At 39.5% G+C, this 27268-nt stretch overlaps 1 protein-coding gene across 1 annotated transcript in view; it reads left to right on the top strand.

The window, feature by feature from the left end:
* Window positions 1–21798, top strand: part of hcn1 (hyperpolarization activated cyclic nucleotide-gated potassium channel 1) — an 82598-nt gene extending 60800 nt beyond the window's left edge. The window contains exons 6-8 of the mRNA XM_073478261.1: window positions 1740–1980; window positions 11453–11617; window positions 20690–21798. Of these exons, the coding sequence (XP_073334362.1) occupies window positions 1740–1980; window positions 11453–11617; window positions 20690–21798 (1515 nt within the window). The remainder of the gene's footprint in view (window positions 1–1739; window positions 1981–11452; window positions 11618–20689) is intronic.
* The last annotated feature ends 5470 nt before the right edge of the window (window positions 21799–27268 follow it).

Raw genomic sequence — 27268 nt, 5'->3', positions numbered from 1 at the left:
TCAAGGACACTCCGACACCCCATAATGGATTGTTAGCCGCCAAAAAGCATTTAATTGATAAGCTCTGGTATCGGAAAATCCGGTCAACAAGACGCATAAGCAAACATGGAAACCGTGAAAAGGTGAACTGCATTGCATTAAAAGGTTTGCTGTCTCCGATTTCACGTTTCTATCAATGAATTTACCATCAGATAACCTTCCTTAAAACTGTCTGACCTTTATAGACTGTATAACCACAAAATGACAAAAATATAATGAAAAAGTGACATAAGGCTCATTGTGATGGATGGATGGATGGATGGATGGATTCCCAGGGTTAGATAGTAACAGATGACATGTAATAGGGATTATATAATGAGATTACAGAAGTAACTACAATTAGTCCAGATTACATTTGAAAAAGCAAAATTAGATAATAGTGACGTTGTCAAGGATGACTAGATTTCATTTTTGATCATATCTTATATCACATCCATAACAAAGATTGGTCATTTTCATAGACCAAGTTACAGAGTGATTCGAGTTTTAACCATAATGTTAAGCATTAACTGTGTCAGAATTTTCTTGAGAGGGATTATCTAAAAAGAAAAACAGAACTTCAGATGCGGCCAAAAGTTGGGACATTGGTCATTTTAACGATGGCAAGTGCTCCTTTTGCTCTACAAGTGCAAAGATCTCCGCAACAAAAACTTACCCTCAAGAAACAGCATCCCACAGTACACCTGTAAATGCTGAATATGCAAAATGCACTGTATTTGCATTCAAAAAGTTTTGAGATGTTTAAAGACAAAATAGAATAGTATAAGAAAAGTATAAGGTGCTATATTTCAGTGGTTGATTTTGGTGCAATACAAAAGTAGTTGTATTCAGTAACTGCAGACATTTCAAAATGTATCTGACTCAACCCTGCAAATATCAAACATATGCTGTTTGTCATTAACGAGCTGCATTATATCTCAACCACCAGACTGTTTCCTCCTCTCTTCCCCCTAACCCCACCTTTCCTTCCCTCTGTCTCGCTGCCTCTTATTCTCCGCCATATGACAAATCTTTAAATAGGCATAGCCAAAGATTGTTTCCCCAAGAGGACTCCTGGCTGGGCATGAAAATTGCTTACTCTCTAATTCATTAGTTCTGGTGCATGATTGAGGTCAGCGCCCCGTGGCATTAGCTGACACCGGCATCTGAGGCTGAGCTAACATCTCATGTGAGTCGTCCTCGTCGAGCGAGCGAGCGAGCGTCCCAGAGATTGGTTATCTCTCTGTTAATGTCCTGTTGTCACTGGAGGAGAGTTATCCCTCACGGGGGGTCAACAACACACAGCCGCAGATGCCAAGTGCCCCGGCTTTCCATCTGCACAGCAACAGAGATGTATGGGTAAACAGACAACAAGCTCCTAATCTCCTGCTGGGTCTGAGGGGACAGGATGAGACCAGAGAGATGGCCTGCAGCCGGCACCAGAGGGCAAACTCATCAGGATCTGCCTCGTGTGCCAAAAAGTTTCTTCTCAGGAGTGATGGGAAGTGCTTTAGAAGTATTAGGGATAAAGCAGCAATACGCATCCAATTCATTTGTGCCTGCAGATGAAACAGACAGAAATGAAGGATTTGTGGTGGTGTTTTGTGTCAGACTCCCCCACTGACGCTCATATTTCAAGCTGTAGGTGGAAATAACTGAATTATTTACGACACAATCTCACCTGTTTGACCAAACCTCTCTTTTTTTTCTCTCTCCACCAGGAAATTGTCAACTTCAACTGTCGCAAGCTTGTGGCCACCATGCCTCTGTTCGCCAACGCGGACCCCAACTTCGTGACGGGGATGCTGAGCAAGTTGAAGTTTGAGGTCTTCCAGCCCAACGACTACATCATCCGAGAGGGCACCGTAGGGAAGAAGATGTACTTCATTCAGCATGGCGTTGCGAGCGTCATCACCAAGTTCAACAAGGAGATGAAGCTGACTGATGGATCTTACTTTGGAGGTAAGAAAATATAACATTCTGAAATTACATGTTTTGTTTTATTTCCTTTTTTTTTATATAAATGTTTACATGAATTATATATGTTGGTACTGGCACGCAAGAACACCATACACCCAGCCAAACATGCATTCCTGCAGCGTGTTCATATACGCTTATATACTGAGACATGTTCAGCCTGCGGTCGTGCGTTTGATGCTGTTTGAAGTTAAGTTATTGTAGATGTAGATTCTCATTAACCAGTGTTGGACGTTAGTCAGTTCCTGCAGTTACGTAACCTCTCATCTGGCTGTTGGAGTAGGCCAAGGCGTGGATCAGGCATCCCTTAGGACACACAGAGCTTCCTCCCCCCACCCTCCTCACACACACACGCACATACACATACACATGCATGAACTCTTCTCCCCCCCCATACGTTCCCGCTGCATACACTTGGCACTGACGAGAGCAGCCAGTCGTTCCTTCTGTGTAAAATCAAAAGCTGTTCTCTCGTTCTGTTCTCTGCTCCGTCTTCCAACTCTCTTTCTCTCGGCACGAGTCCCATTCCCCTCTCCAAAACATTACGGAAATTATTAATTTTTTAAAAGTCAAATGTAATTTCATCGCACGTTTTTTACCCAGACAAGACAATGTCTTGCCTGCAGATTTTGTCAATGCGAAAGCAAAGCAAAGTTTCCTGTTTTAGAGGTTCTTGCATATTTTATCTCATGAGTTCATCCCCACTATGGAGGGAGGCTGAGGAGTCTAAGAATACCTTCTCTTTGGTGTGTCTGCTGCGTGCTGTTCATGTCTCACAGGCGAGCCGAGGAAGGCAGCGAATCAAAAAAAAAATTTAAAAAAAAAGAAAGTAGTCGTCTTTTTTCCCTCCTTGTTCGAACCACAGGATTGCTGTCGTGCCTCTCAGTGTGCAAAAGTGCATTTTAAATTCTGCATCAAGTGGACATGTTTTATAGTAAGACATGTGGCAGTTGCAGTGCAGCATTCAGACAATTAATCCTCTGGGGCTGCAGCTCAAGAGATATTCTGCTGAGGAATAATTGTGGCACAGCAGAAGTACATCTTGTTTGGAATGTCAGGATGAAACCTTCAGCCAATAAGGCTCTGACAAATGGATCGTAATGGCACCAAGTGTGAGTGCAAATATCAAACTGTTTCAGACATAAAGAACTGTCTAATTGGCTGCTCTTTCCAATTAGAGAGTGTGAAGTAAAAATGGTCATCTTAAGTAGACTGAACAGTGGTGGCCACTCTCATATTTCATCATTTAAATTCAGCTATTCAACTTTAAGTCGTGTCTATCCAGCGACTCTAACGATATGATATGGAAGATATGAGAAGATATTGTAACAGTAATCAATATTTTTGTGAGAAAAATGTATCAAATAACTATGAAAGGTGTCACTTGGTGTTGAAATAAGCAACTGTTTGCTGGAAGTTCTCAAAAGGTGATAATATGTCAATGTTGTGTCCACATCTTGTTACTGCTGCCCCCAAGTGGCCAAAAAAATGACTTTTCAAGTTTAACATTATTCTGTGGCGCTAAACCAAGTTCATATGTTTCATCTGCTGAATGCACTCAGGTATAAAGGTAACATACACACAAACCTTCAGGACAGACTTTACAAATCTCAACTTCACCAATTCATTCTGGCCATGTTAGCCAACATGCTAACATTTCAGGCTAGTGGCCTGGCCAAGAGCTGGCGGGTGATTGGCTCAAGAAGTCACAGGGTAATTAACTTCCTACAGTCTGACAGTATAAGCATCTTTTCTGAGCAATATGACAATGACAGAAAATAGGTGAAACGGTACATTTCAAACATTTAACACTTCAAACTGAGAGCACATGTTCTGTAGTATACATTCTGTTTCCATATTTCAGGTATTCAGCAGTTACAACCTGCAAATCTTCCCATTTCACAAGCTGTAAGCAACAAATGTTTTGCAGTGTAGCTTGAAAATCAATACCAACAATTTATCAGTTATCAAAACAGTTATAGATCGATCCATTGAGTAATCGTTTCATCTCTCGAGTGGAGTATAATTGAACCGTGCAGTAAAAAAGAGCTATTTGTTTGTCTTCCTGCATGAGATAAAGTACTAGACTGCCTCCTCACAACAAACTGCTCCCCTGAAAACTGACCTCCGGAGACCGAATTTGTAAATCCAGGAAATGTGTTGAGGCAGCTAGACAGTAAGTGCTTTTCAGGGATTTTTGGATTATCTTTTTTCAAGCTTTATCTAAAACATTTTGAAGGTTATTCTGTACCAGAACATATCAACTTAAATTTTTGTTGTTTGCTGTCAGCGTGCTCCCAAAATTACTGCTTTGTCCACATTGATTTAGCTAAATGTGAAGGAGTTGCAATTAGTAATTGACAGTGAGAGATCATGTTATATACACGCAGAGAAAATGGAGAACAGAAGATGTTCTCTCATTAAATAATTTTAATTAAAGAGACGTGTGTTATATCTTTCCAGATAAAACGGTGCACTGCTCATTTTGCTGTGTTCTCTTGGTGCCCGGCCACCTGCTGTTGCCTTCTGCCCAGCTGGTATTTTTACCCGTTTGTATGGCATTAGTAGATGAGGCGGGAGCAGCTGGCTGTGCCCGGCACCTCACTCTTCCCCCTTTTCTCCGATGATTCACACTCCCCTTACAACCAGGCCAAACCGTGGCCGGAATGAGAAATCAGTGAGGCGGCCTGAGACCGAAACAGAGGGAGAGAGCGCGAGTAACAAAACCAGGCCTGGCCACAGGAAACTATTAGCATAGAAATGAGCAGGACATCTATGAGGACAGTAGGTCACAAAGCACCTCCAACCATGGTCAATGCCACGCCTGCATGCTAAAAAGGTATCATAGTAATCACTCCTGGGCCACCGTGAATGGGATTACATATTGGTACCACACAGCTCTGTAGTGAAGTCACTGTGAGGCTATGGGACTAATAGAGTGTAATGCTAGGACAATGACAGACAGAGGATGAAAATCCCTAGTGGGCTTGAATGTCTTAGTCATGTGGGACTCCCTCTCTCCTCAGTCCCAGCCATGGGAGGAGGAGGCGAAGGGGAGGGGGAGCCGGTTGCCATGAGAGTACGTGACACATGAAGTGATGGCAAATTATCCGCGATGCTCCTGGGGTCACCTTTGATGCTTTGTGGCAAGGAAACGGACACGTGTCAAACCGTATCATGGGAAGTGTTGACAGGGCCGTGATGTAGACACACAAACACACCTTAGAATACACACAACTGTCTTTCAGTGACAGTGGCAATGTTAAAATATCAATCTATTGCTACCTGCAAGGGACAGAGCAGGGCAAAGTGAAGCAGCTAAAAAATGTGCTTAAAGGAGACATATGCTCATTTTCAGGTTCATAACTTTATTTTGGGTTACTACTAGAATAGGTTTACATGCTTTAATGCTCAAAAAACACATACATTTTATATACTGTCCAATGCAGCAGCTCTGTCTTCACCTTCTCGCTGTTTTAGCTCCTGTCTCTTTAAGGCCCCCCCCTCCTGAATACCCAGTCTCCTCTGATTGGTCAGCTCACACACGCCTGACCCAGCACCACTAACAACAACAGAGCAGCTGTGCTAAATCAATTCTTAAGTGCCAAACTAGCTGCCAGTCATAAATTATGTAAATGTATGACATGCTGGTATGTTGTGATGAAGTCACGGAATTGAAGGCAGGACTACCGACGAGGCGTTTCAGGAGCAGTGTTTTCTGTGGGAGAGAGGAGCGTCTGTAGGTGCAGACTTTGACCTTTTTAGCTTTCAAGATATTTTTACACTCACAAGATCCTTTATAATATGCTGAAGGAAAGGACAAAAACAAAAAGGCATAAAAAGTCTCCCTTTAAAGTAAAAACAAACAACTTCTCCTGTAGCTCAGGAGGTAGAGCGTCGTCCAGTAATCAGAAGGTCCTCCCGCTGCACATCAAAGTATCCCTGAGCAAGACACTGAACCCCAAATTGCTCCTGATGAGCAGGTCGGCACCTTGCATGGCAGCCTCTGTCATCAGTGTATGAATGTGTGTGTGAATGGGTGAATGTGACAAGTGTAAAGCGCTTGAGTGGTCAGTGGACTGGAAAAAGCGCTATAGAAATGCAAGTCCAATTACCACCCCCCCCCCCCCCCCCCCCCCCCCCCAGCATTTCCATGTGGTATTATTGTTGTCTCAAACACAAACAGGTCGAACTCCTGTTTTCCTCAGGGTAGCATCTATAACACAGGACAAAAGGGGAGTTTATGCCTTCTTTTAGTCTACAATGGAGATATAAAAAAAAAAACATGCTGCCAGCCTGACTGGATCGCCAGTCAGCTTTCATTTTCCCGGGAGATTTCGTACCCGGTGGCCATCAAAATTGCATGGTGACAGCAAGGTTTATAGTGAACCAATCTATGATCAAGAGCCATTACATCGTGCAATATTGGCAGTTTAAATGCTTTGAATACTTCAGACCTAATCCATAAGTAAGAGTCAACTCATCAGTTTCTCGAATAGCCTACTTGGACGACCTCATTCTACCCCACTCTTATCAGTGACACTTGGACATTTGCATGTTGAAACAAAGCAGGAGTATAGCCAAACATTATGATGTATGTATATAGTGTTAAAACAGCTAAAAATACAGACCTTCTGTCTGGCTGTGATCTCTCTGTCAGCGTGATGCTTTCATGTTCTTAAACAATCACTCACAACTGGAGTTCACTGTAGCCTGGCAGAATGAATTAGCACAGTTTGAGAGTGTTATTCCAACAGAGGAAAGCGATAAATAGAAAAAAATCTCCCACTGTTGCTTGTGCCATAAATGTACTGCTGGTAACAAAATTCAGTTATGTGGCAGTGTGGCTACCTGACAAGGCAATCAAAGCATAAATATGCTTCTGAGAATAAGCAGAGCATGCACGGCTCGTAAAACTGCAGGAACGGGGGAAATTGTCGACCACTAGCACAGAGGCATGCGGTTTGATTCCCAGTATTTTAGGTTACATTCACAGGCGGGAAGCTGGCAAGAGTTGCCAACCGTGTGGCTTTAGTGGGGACTCCTGCACTGTAGAAGTTGACTGCCATTTTAAATAAAAGTAAGGAAACCAATTACCTCAGAATTACCATGTAAAGTAAGGTAAACTGTTAAATTAAAGTTGTATAAGCTAAAGAGTTTTAACAACAGGTAGAAGACAAGTAACTTAGCTTAGCAAAAAGATTGGTAGCAGGGGGAAACAGCTAGCTTGGCTCTGTCCAGTCACTAACTTAACATATTATATTCCAGTTCAGAATTTTAAAAGTAACAAGTCACGATTTTACACATTTAACTTTTTTATAAGTGGGTTTTTTTTTTACCTTCTTACAAAGCCAGACTTCCCACTATTTCAAGTTTTTATGCTTTGCTAAGCTCACTGCCTCGTGGCTCCAGTGTTACAGTTTTCGAGAGAAGGCGAGGACCCAAACGCAGAAACGCACAGAAGGCAGACAGGATTCAGGAACTAAAAGCGAGCTTTAATAAACAAAAGCTGAAACCAAGAATCCAGGAAAACCAATGAGCCAAAAGGACAAAAACACAAAGCAGGAACAAAAGAGCTTAAACAAAGTGCAAAAAAAAGCAAAGTACAAATCAATGAAAACACAAGGAACAAAAAACTAGAACATACCATGAGGTCAAACAGAGAAACACTGGAGGATGCTGTGCTGGAACACAGGAGAAAACAGAACAATCTGACAAAGACAAGAGGGAGCACTAAGACTACACACACACACACTAACGAGGGGATGAGGTGCAGGTGGAGTGAGGCGGGGGAAGGACAGGTGAGGGAAAGGAACGGAAAAACACTGGAAGGAGGGAAATCACACGGTGGGAGGAACTGAAAAGCAACACACGACACATGAGGGCCCAATTTCAAAATAAAACAGGAAATAACAGAAGAATGACATCCAGCTTTATATTTAGCGTGCAAACAATGAGAGTGCTATCAATCTTCTCATCTGTTTCTCAGCAAGAAAGCAAATTAACATTTCCCAAAATGTCCAAAATGTTTTGTTTTAATACATATATTTTTTGTATCGTGTGGAACAATCAACCACTTCCAGGTTTTCAGTTCATATTTACTTGTTAACGGACCCTTTTCACGGCAGACATTTTGACTTGTTAAATCAGAAAAATGCACAGGTGTGACCGATAACGTTAACAATGGCTCCATTCTATTAAGTGTCCTGGTAACGTTTTCAAGCTTGGTTCACTGAACACAAAATGTACGTGGACCGTTAGCAAAGCGACTGCTGCAACTCCGCGCTTCCGCTGTAATCGGCGAAACTGGCTTCAACAGGTGTGAGAGCAGCGGTATACAAGACTCTAGATGTTTTCACTTTTGCAATCTTGATCAGCCTGTCTGTGTGGTTGCTTTCAAACTTCATCTGGCTTACTGTAGTTGAAGTTTCGAATTGCTGTGCTCGGTCCAAAAAGACATAAGACATAATTGGAGAACAGCAGATGCTGCACAGTAGCTTACCTTGGCACGACGTTCTCACTCAGAATTTAATTGCACTGGCTGCATCTGTATTAGGGAACAGTTCCCAATATGAACTTTAATGATAAAACGGTAATTAGAAGCCTGTGGTGCTTGAGGGACAAGTTCATTTTAACTAGTTTCAAAGCTGTACATGGAATCGGTCCAGATTTCGTGCCATGGCAGGCAGTGATTGGGTCGGCATCAGTTGTTTTCAGCTCACACAAACACGCCACAGGTTTATCACTGTCAGCTCCAGTGATTATGATAATAATAGACTTTATTTCTATAGCGTCTTTGTATCTGCTTCTGTTTCTCCCCCTTTCTGAAATCACAATACACAGATTTTCTCAGTCTCCTTTTTGCGTATCTCCCGTGTGTTAACAGAGGTACCACTTATAGGGAGCTTCTCCATTATAACAGCTCTAACACCTTATTCACACCCACAGCTTGAGCGTGTTGCTCTCACACCTTGCACACTCTCGCTGTGCTCTGCTCTATTTTCATGACAGCTCATGGCACGGCCAAGCAAGCTCACACCCTGACAAGTTAACATTTAATGATTTAATGAAGATGGAAGTCGTGTCGAGGTTGGACGAAAGTGCAAACGTGGGCGGAGGTTGAGCGGTGTTGGCAGTTGAGCAGGATTGAACGGAAAACATGGGAAGTTTATACTTAGAGACGACGGGTACGGAAAGATAAAGAGAAGACAGAATAGAGGGCGGATAGATAGATTGTGCACTTTCAGCCTTGTGTCACAGATACATGAAAACACAGAGGAGATCAGACACTGTGATTGTCAGCAGCAGCACACATATTCATTTATTTACTGCTAGAAACAAGATGCTCAGATGTGGAAGTACAAGTCATTTTTCACATCTTTTCGCAAATATTCCATCTGAGATTAAGTTTCCTGAACAAATGATGCATAAAAATCATCTTGTTTAATCACTGTGTGACAGAAAGTGGGTTTGAGTCGGTTGATATTGACACCAGAAGTGAAACAAGTCTTTTGGTCATTAAAATTTGAGGCTGAATCAGAAGCATGACCTTTTCCTCTCAACATGAGGTCTGTTTGCAATCATGTAATTGCTGTTCAAAAGATTTTAGTACTAATGAGTATTAGCAATAATAAGCCCCCTACTCAGAGAAAATGTTCTGACATATTTTCACATCCTCGTAATTAAGTGGGCTGAATTGATCTTCGCATGGCGGGTCAGAGTGGGGTCCACGAATTTGGGTTGGTTCTCTTTTTTTCCTCTCAAAGCCTCCCTACTGACTCATTTTGGCATTTTAATATGAGAGCCAAACTTTCTTCTTCAGTAGCATTTCTACTCTGAGATGTGACTGTAGATTTATTATCCACTAACCTTCACAGAGCAGAGAGTGTGTGGTATATTGATAATGATGTTGAAAAGCACATTTACTCAAACTTTGAGATTCTTTACGGTACTTATTAGTTCCAATTTATCCTACTTTCCTACTGTACTACATTTCAGAGGCACGCAATAGGGGCCTCTTGTCATGTAAGGACATCTATGAGTTGTAACATATATTTCCCTTCTGAACCTCTCAGGTGGTTTAATTTACTGGTAAAATTATAGAATATTTCACAAAAGATTTTCTTGTTCAAATTAATACAAATCTGTGCGGCAACACTGTTTTTTTCCCTCCTTTCCTGCTTTATTCATCATCTCACAACCCCTCAGATTAATCTTGCGACCTCCAGTTTGGGAACCTATGGTCCAAACTATCAAACAGTATAGCTAGTAGTGAAAACTAGCTCTACCTCAACTAGCTACAGCAGCAAAATGGTTCACATGCAGAACAAATCCTTTAACTTTTGATACTTTAATTTTTATCAATTTTTTTATTATTACTCCCTCTTCACCCTCTTTGCCTCCTCCATCAGTGGGGTTTTTCTACTTTTGCAGTTAACATCAGTCATTCCACCCGAAAACAATGTATCTTCCTGTTTTTGCAATGGTAGACTCAAATCCTTTGTGTGTAATTCGACCTTCAAATTCAGCCCCGTGGCAGAGTACCACAGTCAGAGTAGCATCGTAAAAGCAAGACTTAAAAAGAACAAATCTACAATCATGTTTTACAGCCGTTACACTGTGCAAACAGCATTCACTTTTGAATGATAAGTTAAAGCTAAAAAGTTGACTATTAGAAGTTTAAATGCAGGGGTTTAACTCAAAAATGTATTTTTTTGGTGTTGGTTTAAAAATGGTGTTTTTCTTCTGCCTTTGTTTGTAAAGCACTTTTGTTAACTAGTGTTTTTTAAATGTGCTGTAGAAATACATTCCTTCCTCTACTGATGACAAGAATGAAAGCTGTAACTACAGTATGATAGTAATTGTATTTTTTATTGAGGTTTTTAATCATATAGATTATTTATACATGTGTTGATCACAGGCAGGTATCCTTCAGGACGATTTGTCATCTGTAACCTCAGTAATCTAATGTGTATAGTGTTTTATACAAGAGAAAGAAGATGCGTGTCTTGTCATGATCTGATGTGACGGTTTCTACTGTCCTCAACACAAAGCACCGTGTTCCCTTCATGTAAGAAAGCCACGGTGACTGAGCACAATACAGGAATGCTATGTAACCATACTCCTGTTCAGTTTTACATTACATCTGAGAAGTGATGCATTGATGCAGTGATGCCCGCAGCGAGGCTCACTACTGTATCGCATTATGGGACCATTAGCTCTCTGCTGCACGATGAATTATCTTGGTATAATGCAAGTGACAGCGCCGCTGATGGGGCTCCTCATTTTATTTACACTCGCATTAGCTTCTGCTGCTGTACCTTTTGTACTCCAGCTTCATCAATATGGTAATCTGTATTGTAATTACTGGGATGAGTTCCTTAATGTCCCTCTGCAGTCTCCACGTCGGCTACTGTTTCTTCACTTTTTGTTTTCCTGTCTCTCCCCTGTCACACAGAGATCTGTCTGCTCACCAAGGGCAGACGAACTGCGAGCGTCCGAGCAGACACCTACTGTCGACTCTTCTCCCTCTCTGTCGACCATTTCAATGAGGTGCTAGAGGAGTACCCCATGATGCGACGCGCCTTCGAAACCGTCGCCATCGACCGATTGGACCGCATCGGTAAGACGTGCCTACGACTAACTCTTGCCCTGTCTGATTGGTCGAACCTCTTGCCTGTCATCGTGCCTTGTCGTCTTGTCTTTATCAGTATTCGTTTGCCTTCTTTCTCATTAAAGCATTGTGTCTGCCATCTTGTGCTGCATGACCTGTATGCTATCTTTTCTTGTTTTTTCTTTAACTTCCCGTCTCTTTGTCTTAAATAACATTAAGGAGAATTTGTTGTAACCAGCATTAATCCTTCTAAAGAACCAAAGTAGAGTTTTGTGGTTGGATTAACTGGAAGGCAGTGCATGTCGCTGTCCGGGAGGGAGTCAGTTCGCCCCCTCGTTGGTTTGGTGTTGACCCCCCACTGGATGCCAGCGAGTGGATGGAAGCTAACCTCACATGCATGTGTGTCTGGCCCTCTTTCCACTCATCTGCACTCCTGGGTATGAGCAGCACCCCACCCCATATCAAGAGTTCTCCAAAATCAACCAGACTCTGTGAAAAAAAAAAAAAACAGAGAGCGGGGCCAGGTGACGTCAGGGAGTTGTTTCAGGCACTAACGTCCCCACGTCCATCAGTTTCAGCTATACCCCCATCGACAATGCTTCCTTATTTCAAGTCTTATAGATTTATAGAAGAACTTGGCCTTGACATTATTGATGAAATAGAAGAATAAGTGATAATGATTCAGACACACATGGATTTGTTTGAAAAAGGGGCACATGTATGTAATGCAAACAGGGCAATAATTGGTTGCATTGACCCTCATGTTGCACAGTCTCCCACTCCTCCGTTAGCAGTCTGCTCTCATTCTTTGATTGGAACTGGCACATTGTTAATTAAACATGCAGAATTTCATATGATTATATTATTATTACGTTAAGTGTTGGATCATTTTTTAATAGACATAAGTAGAACGTATGTCTTTGTCTTTGCTTATGTTTTGCTGCATTAGTTATATGTATCTTTTTAAATGAATATATGGATAATACAGGGCTGGGCAATATGTCAACATTATATCATTATCGTGATACGACTCTAGACTTTGATTATGGATATCATGATGTGGCGTAAGTGTTTTCTTTTCTTGGTTGACGTAGTGATGTAATTTTCTGAACTAATCAGACTGTTCTACTTGTACTAATACTTGCCTTTACCCACTTAGTCATTATATCCTAATTATTTATCTTCATTTATCAAAAATGTCATTGTGTTAATAGGTTAAAAATAATATGTTAAATGTGAAAGTACCAATAGTCATCTTTACAATATTGTTGCAATAGTATTTTGTCAAAAATATTGATATTTACATATATATATATATATATTTCTGTCGCTCAGTCTGAGCATTAATGAAGTGCTTTTGAGAAGATTTTGATAAATTGTATTATTATTTTAAAGTCATATCGCCCAGCCCTAGAATAATAAGAATTCAGCACATTTCATGGAGAGAGAAACATTTAGGCACACTTTGTTACATTTCATGTGGACATGTCAGTGTTTGTATAATGAGTTTCATTATTTGTTTCAGGTCCCACTATAGATACTTTAAGATCTTGTCTTACCCAACCCATGTTTATTAGAAAATAAGATAGTAAATCTATAAAAAATGTACTTGAAAAAAGGCAGGTACAGATTCATAACGTAAAGTAAAGTATCAACACGTGAATAGCACGTAGCTCTGCTACCGGACACCATCAGTGTGGCAATATAGCAGAATCTTGTGTTAACACCACGCTGCGTCTTACGTCTGTGGCAATCCTAATATAGGTGTGCTTTGAATATACCGATGGCAGTGTACAAGTTTAGATTTGGATTTAGATTTTATAGTCCCAGAGAAAGATTTGTTTTCACAGCCACTTCAGTACAGAGACACAGTTGTAAAGACAGCAGCATACAGATGAAGACAGTGTATAAAGTCTCCTTAAAGTTAATTTAACCTATTTTTAAATAAAACATAAAAAAATAAGGTCACTGTAACGTCTCTAAACCCTTTTAGTTATGATCTAAGTCCTGAGGGAATTTCTTATGATACATTAAATGAGCTTAAAATTCCAGATAAGCGTGTTAATAGCATTTTCCACCTGTGTAAGGCTTGTTCCTGAATCAGCAGACAGTTAAGCTAATTTATCAAGTGTAGCCTCTGTATTTAGTTTTTTTTGTAAAAGCGTTTATGAAATGCAGGTGGATGCTCTTGGAGACAATCAATATTGTTATGTTATTGAGGCGAAAATTAATTGTTTGACGCAGTCCTGCTGTTTTATAGAAACAGCTAAAGCTAGTTATTTTTTTTTGCGCAGGAAGAAATTAAATTTGTCAGATAAAGCACTTTTGAAATTAATTACGGTTCATATCATTAACTTTAATGGCATCATCATTAATTAGCCAAACTCTCTCAGTGTGTTGCAGCCGGCTTTACCAATAAATCTGCCTTCTTGTCAACCAACTGATAACACTAGGTGATTTGTTTTCATTTCAACCTAATGAGAAAACGATATCACTTGAATACAAAACTGTAGTTGGTTTTGCATAATGACAGTGTGCCAATGTTGTCTCATATCAGTGGTTAAGCTTATAGTCTGTATCTACTTGTCTGTTATTGTTGTTTTTGTTTGTCGTGGCTTTGTATTTGTGCATTATTTTTGCCTGGCACGGGCACATCAATATTTAAATTAACCATTGAAATAGACACTGTAGTGTCAGGTAAGCAAGCAACAAGCAATGAACACTAGATTTGGAAGAAGACCGCTGATGTGTGTCGCTGTTGAGACAACCTTTTCTCCTCAGAATTACGTTTAGATGCAACTATAATTCAGGTCAGGTTGCATAATGGTGCCTGGATCATATCAAAATATATGACCAAACATATCGACGCATTTTAATCAACTACAGTAACTAACCACATCCAGTGGTGGAAAGTAACTAAGTACATTTACTCAAGAACTGTACTTAAAGCAACATCACGTAGCATCATGTCATAACAATGTTATGTGCTGAAAAACTTGTATGTTAAAGTAAACATGTATGTAAATCTGTGATCCTACCCTCTCACTGAGGTTACATCAAAGAAACAAGTGATAGGGGGGCGGAGTCAAATGATTCTGAAGCTGTTATTTTAAGGTAAAGCAGTTACATAATGTTGCTTTAATTATAGTGTTGAGGTACTTGTTCCATTTTCTGCTACTTTATACTTCTATTCCACTACAGTTCAGAGGCAAGTATTGTACTTTTTACTCCACTACGTTTATTTGACAACTTAAGTTACTAGTTACTTTTCAGATTGAGTTAATCAACAATCAAATTATGTAATATTACTGATTAAGATCAGTATTTATAATCCAATAATATACTCAATTTTATTCTGAAATGTGCCATTCTGAATTTTGAGTACTTTTACTTTTGGTACTTTAACAATATTTTGATACTTTTGCATTTTGATGTAAGTAGAAATCTGCTATCGCTACTTTTACTTGACTACAAGATCTGAATACTTTCTCTATTTATACCTATGCATGCAAAAATAAATTTTACATAAATCTGCCAGATGTTTACCATCAGTGTTTATTGTTACACTATCTGCTCAAGGCAACTGAGGCACGGTTAAGGTATGGTTAGGGTAATGCAAATAAAACTACTTTTCATAAGGGACACAAACCTCCATCTCAAGCTTCTTACTCCACCCACCCGGACATCAACACCGACACTTGTCCCTGTGGTGTCCAAATGTCTCACTACGTTTTGCACTGGACCTGAACACGTACTGTGATGTAGTTGCATAATGAGCGTACTTCAAAGGAGACAAGGTTGTTCTATTAGACGATCATAAATTAAAAAAAAAAATAAAAACATAATCTTTATTTGCCCTGTAGTGAAATGTATGGATTTGTGCCCTTCACAACATACTGTATGCCTTTTGGCCTCAACAGTCCAAATCTACATTTGCCCTTTTTATGAGAGCTACCAGACCACACCATTGGATCCATCCTTTCAGACTAACCATGAAGGGGGTTTTGTCTCATACGAGGGAAGATACTTTGTCATGATCCGTGCTGGTTGTATCGTTTCTATATATGAACTGCATTTGGTTACATGCTTGTCTTGCTCTAAAAAAGGAAAGAAAAATAGTAACCATGCTTTGAAACCAATAACGTGTTGCACATTTGACATTATCTTTTATCTATCTAAAAATTATTTGACCAGGAGTCCGTCTTGAGACGAGCACATCTCGTTTTCAAGAGTGTCCTGGCCGACGAGTAGGCATCAGGTAAACACTTTATTCCAATTCCAATATTCGATCAGGGACAAATTGACCTGTAGAGCTTGCTAAATGGATCCGGTCTCAAATTCATCCTCCAAGAGTTTGACCTCTTGCTGAAGGTTACATTAACTGTTTAATTCAAAGTCACCCACACCAGTCCTGCAGATGTTTTGATGGACACATTCAAAATGTCAAAAAACTAAGACAATCAAAGAAACAAAAGATATCTCATTCAGTGTCACATGCCATGTTTATTTTGTAACAGACTCTCACAGAATAATCAACTGGATTATGAACACATGCACAGCTCTATTTTTATTTAATCTTTGAATTCTTCGTTCAAAGTTTATTCACAAGTGAAATCATGTCTGCAGATTAGTAAAAACTTTACTAATGCAATGCCACATACACTTTATGTCACATGCAGAAATCCCATTTCATTATTTATTCATGTTTTCACCAATAGAAAAAAAAACAAGTTTGTTTCTGATTGTCTGACTTTAAGTATGAATTCTGTCTTTTGTGTTAATAATCTGGGAAAAAACTTTACTGGCATTAAACAAAGGACAGTTAATCTCATGTTTAGACACAGAGCTACAGTGATGTTAGTTGACCACATGAGGAGGGCAAAGGTTTATATACTCCATTAAGAATCATTTTCTCACACACATTTACACCAGATATCCTCTGTAAGATAAGGTTTTATAAACAATGTTTTATTGAATAACCCACAACAAAAAAGAAAAAAACATTTCCTGCAGTGACTTACTCATTTCAGATTATTGGTGAAATTTTTTTTATCAAATTACAATGTATCATTTCTCTGTTAAGCCTTGAATGCATCTCAGAATTTGTGTATTTTATTTATTTTTTTGTTTTTTTTTAACACAGCCTTCATTATTTCTATGGTGTTTGTTAACATTATGATGTTGGTGTTTTGTGTTTTTCTTGGTCTTTATTTGTTTATTTGCGTGTTAGTTGGCTTTCAGACTGTTTTATAACAACTATGTTTTGGATTTCAGATATGAGTTGATTACTGTGTTACTATTTTTTGAAATGATCATTGAAGTTCATATGTTATAGTAAAATTGTAATTAATCTAACTTGAAATGGTGATTCAACTCATATTTGATCAATATTATTTCAATTTAACCCAACTTTTGTTGTAAAATGACTGTAGTGTTTACATTTCTTTATGTTTTTCTTTGTTTTCATTTTGCCTTTAGGGGACAATATTTTTATCCTCTAAGAATGTCTCATAGTCAGACAAAGATCAGGAAAATCACATTTTACAGACATGTTGAAAAATGACCACTGGCATTCGTTGAAAAAGCAGTCCAGAATATTTTTAATAGAATATATAATATTTAATATACAGTTAAGTGTCTATTGTATTCGTTCTCTATGAGTTCCATCAGTAGAGATATGCACTGTAAAAGTGCAGACCAGTGTTTTAAGATAGATGCATACATAAATAATACAATCTGATATTGTGGTGTTGGTGTTGTTCCTGGAACATCATAATTAATGTTGTTCCAGGGCCATCATTGAAACTGACCAATCACAAGTCTTTTTGTTTAGCTTCACGACTTGGGGAAAAAGACCGGAAAATATGTACATGGCAGAAGTTATCCTCTGTAACAAGTGTGAAAAGTTATGAAAGTATATTTGTTGCCTAAACCTAACCAAGTATTTTTGTTGCCTAAAACTAACCAAGAATATTTGTTGCCTAATCCTAACCAGGAATATTTTTTTGTTTAAACCTGACCAAGTATAATTTTTTTTCAATTCAATATGCTTTATTGGCATGAATGTAACAGAGACAGTGTTGCCAAAGCATTAAGTAATAATGAGATTACAGTAAAATTAAAAAGAAAAAGAAAAAGCAAAAAGGTAGAATTCGTAAAATCAAGAAAGTAGATAAAGTAAAGTATATATAAATAAAGTAAAGTGTATCTGTTGCCTAAACCTAACAGAGTATTTTGTTGCCTAAGCCTAACAAAGAATTTTTGTTGTATAAACCTCACCAAGTATATTTGTTGCCTAAACCTAATCTAGTATTTTTGTTGCCTAAACATAACCAAGTATTTTAGTTGCCTAAACCTAACCAAGAATATTTGTTGCCATCCTAACCAGGAATATTTTTTGTCTAAACCTGACCAAGTATTTTTGTTGCCTAAACCTAACCAAGAATATTTGTTGTGTAAACCTAACCAAGTATTTTTGTTGCCTAAACCTAACCAATAATATCTGTTGCCTAAAGCTAACCAAAAATATTTGTTGCCTCGACCTAACCAAGTATATTTGCTGCCTAAACCTAAGCAATTATATTTGTTTGTGCCTAAACCTAACCAAGTACTTTGTTGCCTAAGCCTAACAAGAATATTTATTGTCTAAACCTAACCAATAATATTTGTTGCCTAAACCTAACCAAGAATATTTATTGTCTAAACCCAACCAATAATATTTGTTGCCTAAACCTAACCAAGTATTTTTGTTGCCTAAACCTAACCAAGTATTTTGTTGCCTAAGCCTAACAGAGAATATTTGTTTGTCTAAACCTAACCAAGTATATTTGTTGCCTAAACCTAACCAAGTATATCTGTTTTTGTGCCAACCTAACCAAGTATTTTTGTTGCTTAAACCTGACCAAGTATGTCACAAGTGGGATACAAACTCCGGTCTCCTACGTAAGGGTCACAATGGATTGCTCAAAAAGCAACTTTTGTTGATTATCATCATTAGAAATGATGGTCCTGGAACAACATTAATTGTGATGTTCTAGGAACAACACTGATACAATGATATCAGATATTCAGACAGACAGACAGACAGACATGGAACATAGTTGCTATAGCCATGATGTAGCATAGATAGTGAATTGATTTGCTTGTCAAAAGAACTTAAATTTAACTGTATAACTGTGTAGATATAACTCTAAAAGACTGTTATATTCTCAAAGTGCCTATCTTTTGCACACCCAACAAAGAGGATAAAATGTCAGAAAAAGCGATAAGAGGATGAGTGAAATAAGGAGAGGACAGAAGAATGTAGAGGGGCAGCAGGAACAGCGACAGATAAGACAGACAGCACATCATTTTCCTTTTAAAATGGACGAAATTTCTCACACTGACGAATGCCTGTTGCCCTGCCATCCAACAGTATTAATACTCCTGTGCAAACTACCAGCAGTCATTTAGATCCTCGCAGGTACGACTTGGAGAAATAATGAAAATGTGTTGTCCCTTCCAATCTACAGAGTTTAACCCCGTCATCTTTAAAAATGCAATAACAGCATTCTTGTAAGTTAACAGTAGTGAGTCTTATATGTGGTGCTAGTTTTAGCCCTTAACCACCCAACCCTGTAGTGACTGTCGCAGTCTAAATGAACAATGTCAAATGGAGGACTTGATTCTGAGAAATGGATGCAAAACACAACATCAGTCCATGTTCAGCTGTGAGAGTCTTGTCTTATAGCTGAATGCATGGCTTGTTGGCAGCCTTGAGCGGAGAGGAAGCCGTCCAGCGAATGCCGCTCAACTGTAAACTCGGCACAGAAATCTTCAGCCCTCAAGGACAGGGCTTAATGATTGATTGACTCGAGCTTTCAGCACACTAAAAGTCAACTCTGTCTTCTTTATAACGCTCCGCGGCCTGTCGATACACAAGGCCAACAGTAATTACAGGAAACACATCCTCTAAATAAATTTGAACGCAGTCATTCAAAGTAAAGATGTTAAATTGATCTTTGGCGTTATTATTGTCAAATGTGGCAGTTCTTTCTACAAAAGAACAGTTTCAAGACGTCTTTCATGCTCTTAGCACCACTTAGCATTTTACCACAGTTTTGCTCCTAAACTCCCAAAGCCACAAAAGAGGCTGGTGTTTAAAGAAGCCATCTGTCAAGCTTTTTTTTTTATCACGGTGCATGACTTGTGACAGGCTGGGACACATTTTCAGGCCTGTGGGCTCAAAATGCCCTTTATAGTGCATAAATATAGCATGTTGTTTACTGTATTACGGAAAAAATGCACAATTATTACTTAAGTTTGCAGGCAAATTATGTACTTTAAACATTTCGAACAAATCTCCATAGAATTCCGTTTAGATTTTAATGATAAAGATAACAGCACTCTGTGGTGAAATGAGTTAAGTTTAGTTCTCCATAAGGATATTTAATGTATAACTACACAATCTGTTCCCCTTCAGAGTGTTAGGAGTAGATCTTTGTGTCTTTCTTTGCTTGTTTTTATTGACAGCTTGTTCATGAAATTTAAAAAAAAAAAGGTTATTCTAAGTGTCCTTGTGATGTCTTTTAGCAGAGTTGTCATTGTGATTAAAATAGAACGTGGCTTTAAATTTATTCTTAGAGCTTAGAAAAGAAAAACTGTCCAGTAGCGTGATCTGTGGGTACAACTCATCAGTATTCTTCTGTGTTTCATTGTCCACATCAGCACCTTCACAGTCTACGCTATCACGTCACACTTTCAGTAATCTTTGTCTCCTTATGTGTCCTTCACTCCTTTCAAACTGTATATTTCCCATAGTCATTACCATTCAATGTCCTTCAAACTTTATATTTAATATGACAGATCTTAGCGGATATGAAAAGATGCAGCTTGTAAGATTGAAAGAGTTGATAAATTAAGTGGAATCAAGAAGAGAAAAGCTCTTCAATTGGTGCCAAAACAATGTGCTAAAATTTTCCTGCTAGAACATACAAGCTGCATCTTTATCATCACTGTCCTGAATCCCTTTTCCTGTGGTTTAGGGCAACCAAAGTTTGCCATGGCTTTATGTGCTCACCTCTCCTGACTGCACCCCAACAGGGAAGAAGAACTCCTTGCTGCTGCAGAAGTTCCAGAAGGATCTGAACGCCGGCGTTTTCAACACGCAGGAGAACGAGATATTGAAGCAGATTATCCGTCAGGACAGGGAGATGGTGATGATGGTGGACCGCAAGCAGTCAGTCACCGGGATGAACTCAACACCAATGTCAGGAAACTCCATCATTAACTCACCAGCCCAGCCACCCTTCCCCACTGCCTTCAGCACCAATCAGCTCCAGCAGGCCTCCATACCCATGACCTACAGCGCTTCAGCTATTGCCAATGCTACTGCTGTCCGCATGATGCCAGCCGCTGCCGCTGCTGCGGCTGCAGCGCAGGGAGTCTACCCTGCACCCAGTCTTTCCCACGGCAGCCTGAATGCTTCCTTAACCAACCCACAGCAGCAAGGAGCCATCATGTCGCCCTGCTCCTTTACGGCTGCCATGTGTAGTCCGCCTGTGCAGACCCCCCTGGCCAGCCGGAGCTTCCAGTACGGCTCGCGCACAGGCTCCCAGCTGTCACTTATCCAGCAGCCCATTGCCCAACCATCTCTATCCGCACAGCAGCAGCTTGCCCAGCAGCCTGCTGGGTCGGCCGCAGCCGCAGCTTCTGCATCGCAGCCGCAGCAGCAGCCGTCGCCTCAGCAGCAGCAGCAGGTCCCCTCTCCTCAGCGGGGAGACCTCCAGAAGAGCACACAGGCTCTCCAGTCAGGCAGCTTGAGTCGAGATGTGAGACACTTATCTGCCTCCCAACCATCACTGCCACATGACACATCTCTGGGGCCCAGAGCACACCCAGCCTCAGGAGACTCTCTGGCCTCCATCGTGCCACCACCAACGGCGACGGCAGCAGCGATCCAGGGGATGAATCTGCAGAGCGGCATCCGCACCACAGTGCCCCAGCGGGTCAATCTATTCCGCCAGATGTCGTCAGGAGCGTTGCCTCCGGTGCGCTCGGCAGCGGCAGCAGCAGCGGCGGCGGCAGTGGCAGCAGCATCATCATCATCATCCTCGACCCAGCACAGGGAATCCCCCGGATCTAGGAGAGATTCTGTCCTGAGCAGTACAGAGACTGAGCAAGACAAAATGCGTTTTGCATCAAATTTATGATCCCATTTTTTCCCCTTTTCAGTTTTTTTAAACTTAAATATGTTTCAATTCATTTTTAAAAATGGAGATACAACAAAAGAGATAAAAGTGAGGGACTTCAACATTTTTGTTTCTCTCCGACTTTCTTCTAAAATAACCTCATAGAAATCCTGTACATACAAGCCCTTGTATTATATTTTAGACACATTGTCTCCCTAAACTTAAGAATGTATATTATACAGATACATCTCTCTTTTCTTTTGCGTTACATATATATCTATATATATTTATATATCTATATATAGATATATACATATGTGTGTATATATACTGCTGTATGTATGGGTGTGTGAGAGTGTGTGTGGGTGCGTGCATGTGACCGCGTGTGTAAAATCCAACTAGAATATTTGGCAATGGCAATTTAAAAGCTGTAGTATAAACATGAGTCTTCCTTTCTGACAAATATAAAGAATTATATACAATGTACGAAGTTTTTTTATTTTATTTCATTTTGCTTTTTTTTTTTGCTTTCCGTGTTTTGTTTTTTTTAACTGGAATGCATTGTGGATTCTGACGACGACTATTGCTTTTTCTTTTCTTTTCACTTTTTTCCTTTTTACCATTGAAGAAGAGACAAATTATCTTCTCCTGTTAAGCAGCTTTAGGCACCACTGTGGAATAATACATGCAAGCAACTCTGACAAATAATCTCCAAAAGCACACACACACACACACACGCACACGAAAGAAAATCTCACTCTGAATTTTCCTGAACTCTCATTTCAGAAATCAACACAGATACTGTAACTAAGTGTTATGTTGCTCTCAGCAACAAAAGTACAGTCTGCCGAGCCTCTATATCCCCACAGCGGCTCACGTACAAACCATGACAGTGTTATGGGTCCAAAGGGAATAGATAATAGAAATGCTGCTTTCTCTGTTTGTTTTGAGGAGAATGGATTGTGGAGAAAGTCGTGGATGGATGCTATTGTTTTCTATTTCTAATTTCAGATGGCTGAGATGTTATGTAATGTTGCTTAAAAATTCTGTGTATATTTATAATATTTATAAACTAAAGATTATCACCATTATGCAATAGACTGTGACATAAAGATTACCTATATGTGTGCTGTAAATAGTTTTGTAGAGCTAGTATTTACAGATACTGTGTGGTGCATTCTCTATCATAACAATGTCTTACTTCTATCAGGAACCTGGATATCATCTATATGCGACAAAGGTTAAGTGACAAAATACACGATGTTTCATAAGAGATGAGCAAACCTTAATGCAAGAGCTAGCACTACTTGATGCTGCGAGACGCCTGATCGGAGGACATTTAAGAATCCCTATTTCTCTCTGTAGACTAATCCTAATCCTACTGTGGTTTATGATTTCACATCAAGTGATCAAACACAATATTTAACTACAATTCACAACTTCATTTGAGAGTAAATGTTTCCTTTCTATCACCTCATTTCCCAAAAGCTCCTGAGGATCATTTTAAAAATGATTCCCTGCTTTATGACTTGCTGATGCACCAAAATGAGGCTCTTTTTTTTTTTTTTTAACTACAATTTAATTCCATTTTTGCGCATATGCTTCTTGAATTAAACTGTACTGTACGCTGTCATATCACACCGACTGTAGTTGAAGAGCCTGGCACGACATCTTCCACACATATATTGCAGGTTACAGGTGCAATATGTAAGATTTTTTGTTGAAAACATTAACAAATGAGCAAAAATTATCTATAGAATGTGAAAGTTGAAGTAAGCATGCTAACCAGTTCGCCCCGGCCCAGCCTGGTCTAAAGCTCCAGTACTAGGGGTGTTAAAACCAACACTCCCCTGGTGCTCCGAGCTCCCAGTCTGAACGGCTAGATGCACGGCTAACCGAGCTAACTGGCTAAGCTACAGCTACAGTTAGCTGGTAATATCGTCCCATTCTTGTGAACGTGCTATCTCGAGAATGCCTTGTGGGAATTCCCTCAAATTTGGCACGCATATTCAAATGGATTCAAGGATGAACTGAGTAGATTTTGGCGGTCAAAGGTCAAGGTTACCGTGATCACATGACGTCCCATTCTTGTGAACACGTTATCTGGGAAACACCTTGTGGGAATTTCTTCAAATTTGGAAGAAATGTCCACTTGGAGTCAAGAACGAACTGATTAGAAAACACATGTTTGGCCATTACTCAATTTATATGATAAGTATGACAAAGAATTTACACAAATGTCTAGTGGGATAAAATGATGAAGTTCTGAGTATAAATTGGACAGGTGGCCAGTTCTTACATATTGCACCTTTAAAGGTATCCAGTCACTCCCATGTGCAGGAGGGGGGACATTTCACAGAGAGGCTGCAAGTCAGAAAAAGAAATGCTGGTTTGCATTAAGGTTTCTGTCTCATGTAAATCCATTATGTGGGCTTAGCTACTCGAAACTGACCGGGGAAGCAAGGTCAAGCCAGAATATTGTGACTCTATCAAAAAGGATCAGAGCTATTTGGAATATTTTAATCTTGCAATAACCAATGACTCAGCTAAAATAAGCCAGCTACCACGGCTTACAGGCCACTTCCCTGCACATGCAGAGGATTGTCATTGCGCACAAGACCTTCCTTTCTTCCTTCCTCTCAAAAGTATTCTCACATCAGCCGTGCAGAATTTTCTATTTCGGAGTCATAGTTTTCATGGCAACTGCATATCCCATCAGTTTGAAGTGACTAAGCCCCTTAGAGATACCGTTTTAAAAAGATTACAAGTCTTCGCTACAGATTGTGTCGATAGTGTACCAATACAGTCAACCCACCAAATGTCATGAAAGCATGCACTGTCACAAATACTTAAAAAGATACTATCTCAAAGATGTTGACGTTAAATGTAATGTTAGATTATGTTTTGTTCATTGTCTGTCTGCCTAGACGTTATTATCTGTGTGTGAACAGAAGCATCGACTTTTCACATGGACATTCTTAAGTATTTGTGCCTAAACTATAGCCATGTTCCATCCTTTGTTACGAGTGTGAGCTTGGTGCATTCTGGGGGAGGGCGGGGGCACTTCTGCACACAGCTGCGCATTCATTCTTACTATACTCTATGTGTTCTATATGTCTCAGTGTTTTTAGACAGGAAAGGAGTAAGCAATGATGATGGCCAAACGTCTCAGTTGATCCAATTGGTATCTTTACTTACAATGTGAACTTCTAGAGGCAGGTTTTTTCTAACATTGTCAGTCAAGCTATATAGGATATTTAATGAGGTTGTGTACAGTTTAACAAAAAAAAAAGAAGTGCAATCTTTAGCAGTAATATCACGCTCAACGAGACATTGTACAAATTTGGAGCACCTTTATACCTTTCTTTGTAGCTAGCCACTGATGTTTGGGGTCGAATATTGATGTGCGGAAGGAAACTGGCCAAAGCAAAACATTCATTGTCTTTGTTTTAAATTGCACTTTCTGATTTACTAATAAAGACAGATTCTTTCAGCTAGGTTTAGATGTTGGAAGGAGCGAGAAAGGGAGCGATATCCCCGAGAATTTGTGCTGCCCTGATCCTGTATGAGGTTCTAAATGAGGGGGGGAGATGTTCCATTTACAACGAAGAGCGCTTAATCGTGAATATGCCATAGTGTATAGGAACTAGTACACAGTCGAGATGGATAGCAGCACTGTTAGTTTGTGCTGTTTTTGATACTTGCCTTTGGAGGGAGAGCTTCCCAACTATGTGCTTTTTTCACTATCACAACAAAACATACTGGAATGGGCATTAATGGTGATGTACAACACAAACTAATGAGCTTACATATTAGCAGTATAGAGACTCTCAACAAACCAGCACATATATTTGTATATTTCTTTTTTTGTTTGTTCTTTTGTTGGTTTGAGAAAAAAAATAAAATATGAAGAGATGCAAAAAGAACTGAGAATAATGCCCAGAGAGGACAAACCAAATGTTCATTTGGTTTACCACAGGTTTCATATGTTTACTGATGATGTGCGCAGTGGAGAGAGGGGCAGAAGCTACACGACGAGCTGCTCGGTCCTCTTAAAGCCCACTCACATGGTCATTGTTCAGCTCATTTATGTAATCCAAGGCTTAGACAATATCAGTTGGTTACTTGATACAGATGAAAGAAAGATTAATGTAAACTTTCTTACAACAATATGCAGACAAACAGTGTTTGTCAAAAAATCTTTTTGATTTTTTTTTGTTTATTTTGTTTGTAAATAATAAACCTTTAAAATATAGAAAATAAACGACATATTGTCATCTAAAAAAAACAGCGTGTGTGTGTCGTTCTATTGTCAAACTGTGTGTGAATGAATGAGCTCATTTACAGTTTGATCGAGGGAGAGAATGGAGATTTCAGAGATGAAGCAGTGATGGAGAGGGTCGTAGAGTGTTCAGGAATGGTGTCTGTCAGCAGTTACAGGCCAGGTGAAAAATCGGTCCGTGTGGCCACCAGGGATTTCCATTCATTACCTACAAATCCAGTTATCAGTCATGAAGTCATCATACAGAAGACAGATCTCTCTCTAAGACTGTTCTCATAGATAGGACAAGTTACAAAATGCAGGCAAACTAACAAAGCCTTGCTCATATTAAAGGGTAAGGGAATAATCAACTACTCATTTTGTCTATTAAATGTCAGAAAATAGTGAAAAATGTCCAAGCTGACATCTTCAAGTGCCTCCTTTTGTCCAACTACCTGCAGAAAACCCAATAATATCAGTTTACTAACATATATGACAGAGAAAAGAATCAAACATTTGGGAAACTGGAACCAGCTTATATTTTACATTATTGATTAAACAATCGATTGATGGCCTAATCATTGCAGCTCACTGAACATGCAGGCATAAATCAATACAGCTTTAAAGGGTAACTCCAACAATTTTACACATTTAAGTGTGTTAACAGGTCTTGAGGAGTAGTATAAAGCCTTTTGTGGCTCCAGAGGAAGCTGCATGTACTCACTCAGTCACTCAGTGGCTAAGTTGCATTGTGTGTAATGTAGGCGGCAGCAGGTTTTGAAAAGGAGGAAGAGTGCGTGGCATAAAAAAAAATCGATATCTCTGGTTCTGCTGTATCGATTTTGATCATTTGTTTTTAAACTGCCCATAATGAGTCAAGCGAAGTTACTGGAGTCCAATGCTAAACCCGGTGCTTAAATTACCCACAATGCAACCTAGCCACTGAGTAACATCACTGGAGGCAATTTATCAGATTGCATGCAGCTTCCTCTGGAGCCACAAAAGGCTTTATACTACTCCCCAAGACCTGTCAACACACTTTAATGTGTAAAACTGATGGAGTGATGCTTGAAAGCTGTATTGATTTTTGCTTGCATGTTAAATGAGCTGCAATGATTCGTCCATGAATCAATTGACCAATAATATAAGCTGGTTCCAGTTTCCCAAATGTCTTGATTTGATGTTTTTCTTTGTCATATGTGTTGGTAAACTGATATTACTGAGTTTTCT

Source organism: Pagrus major, chromosome 12, assembly GCF_040436345.1.
Source record: "Pagrus major chromosome 12, Pma_NU_1.0".
Classification (NCBI taxonomy): Eukaryota; Metazoa; Chordata; class Actinopteri; order Spariformes; family Sparidae; genus Pagrus; species Pagrus major.
The sequence above is the reverse complement of the archived record's forward strand: the minus strand, read 5'-3'. Positions and strand labels throughout refer to the sequence as shown.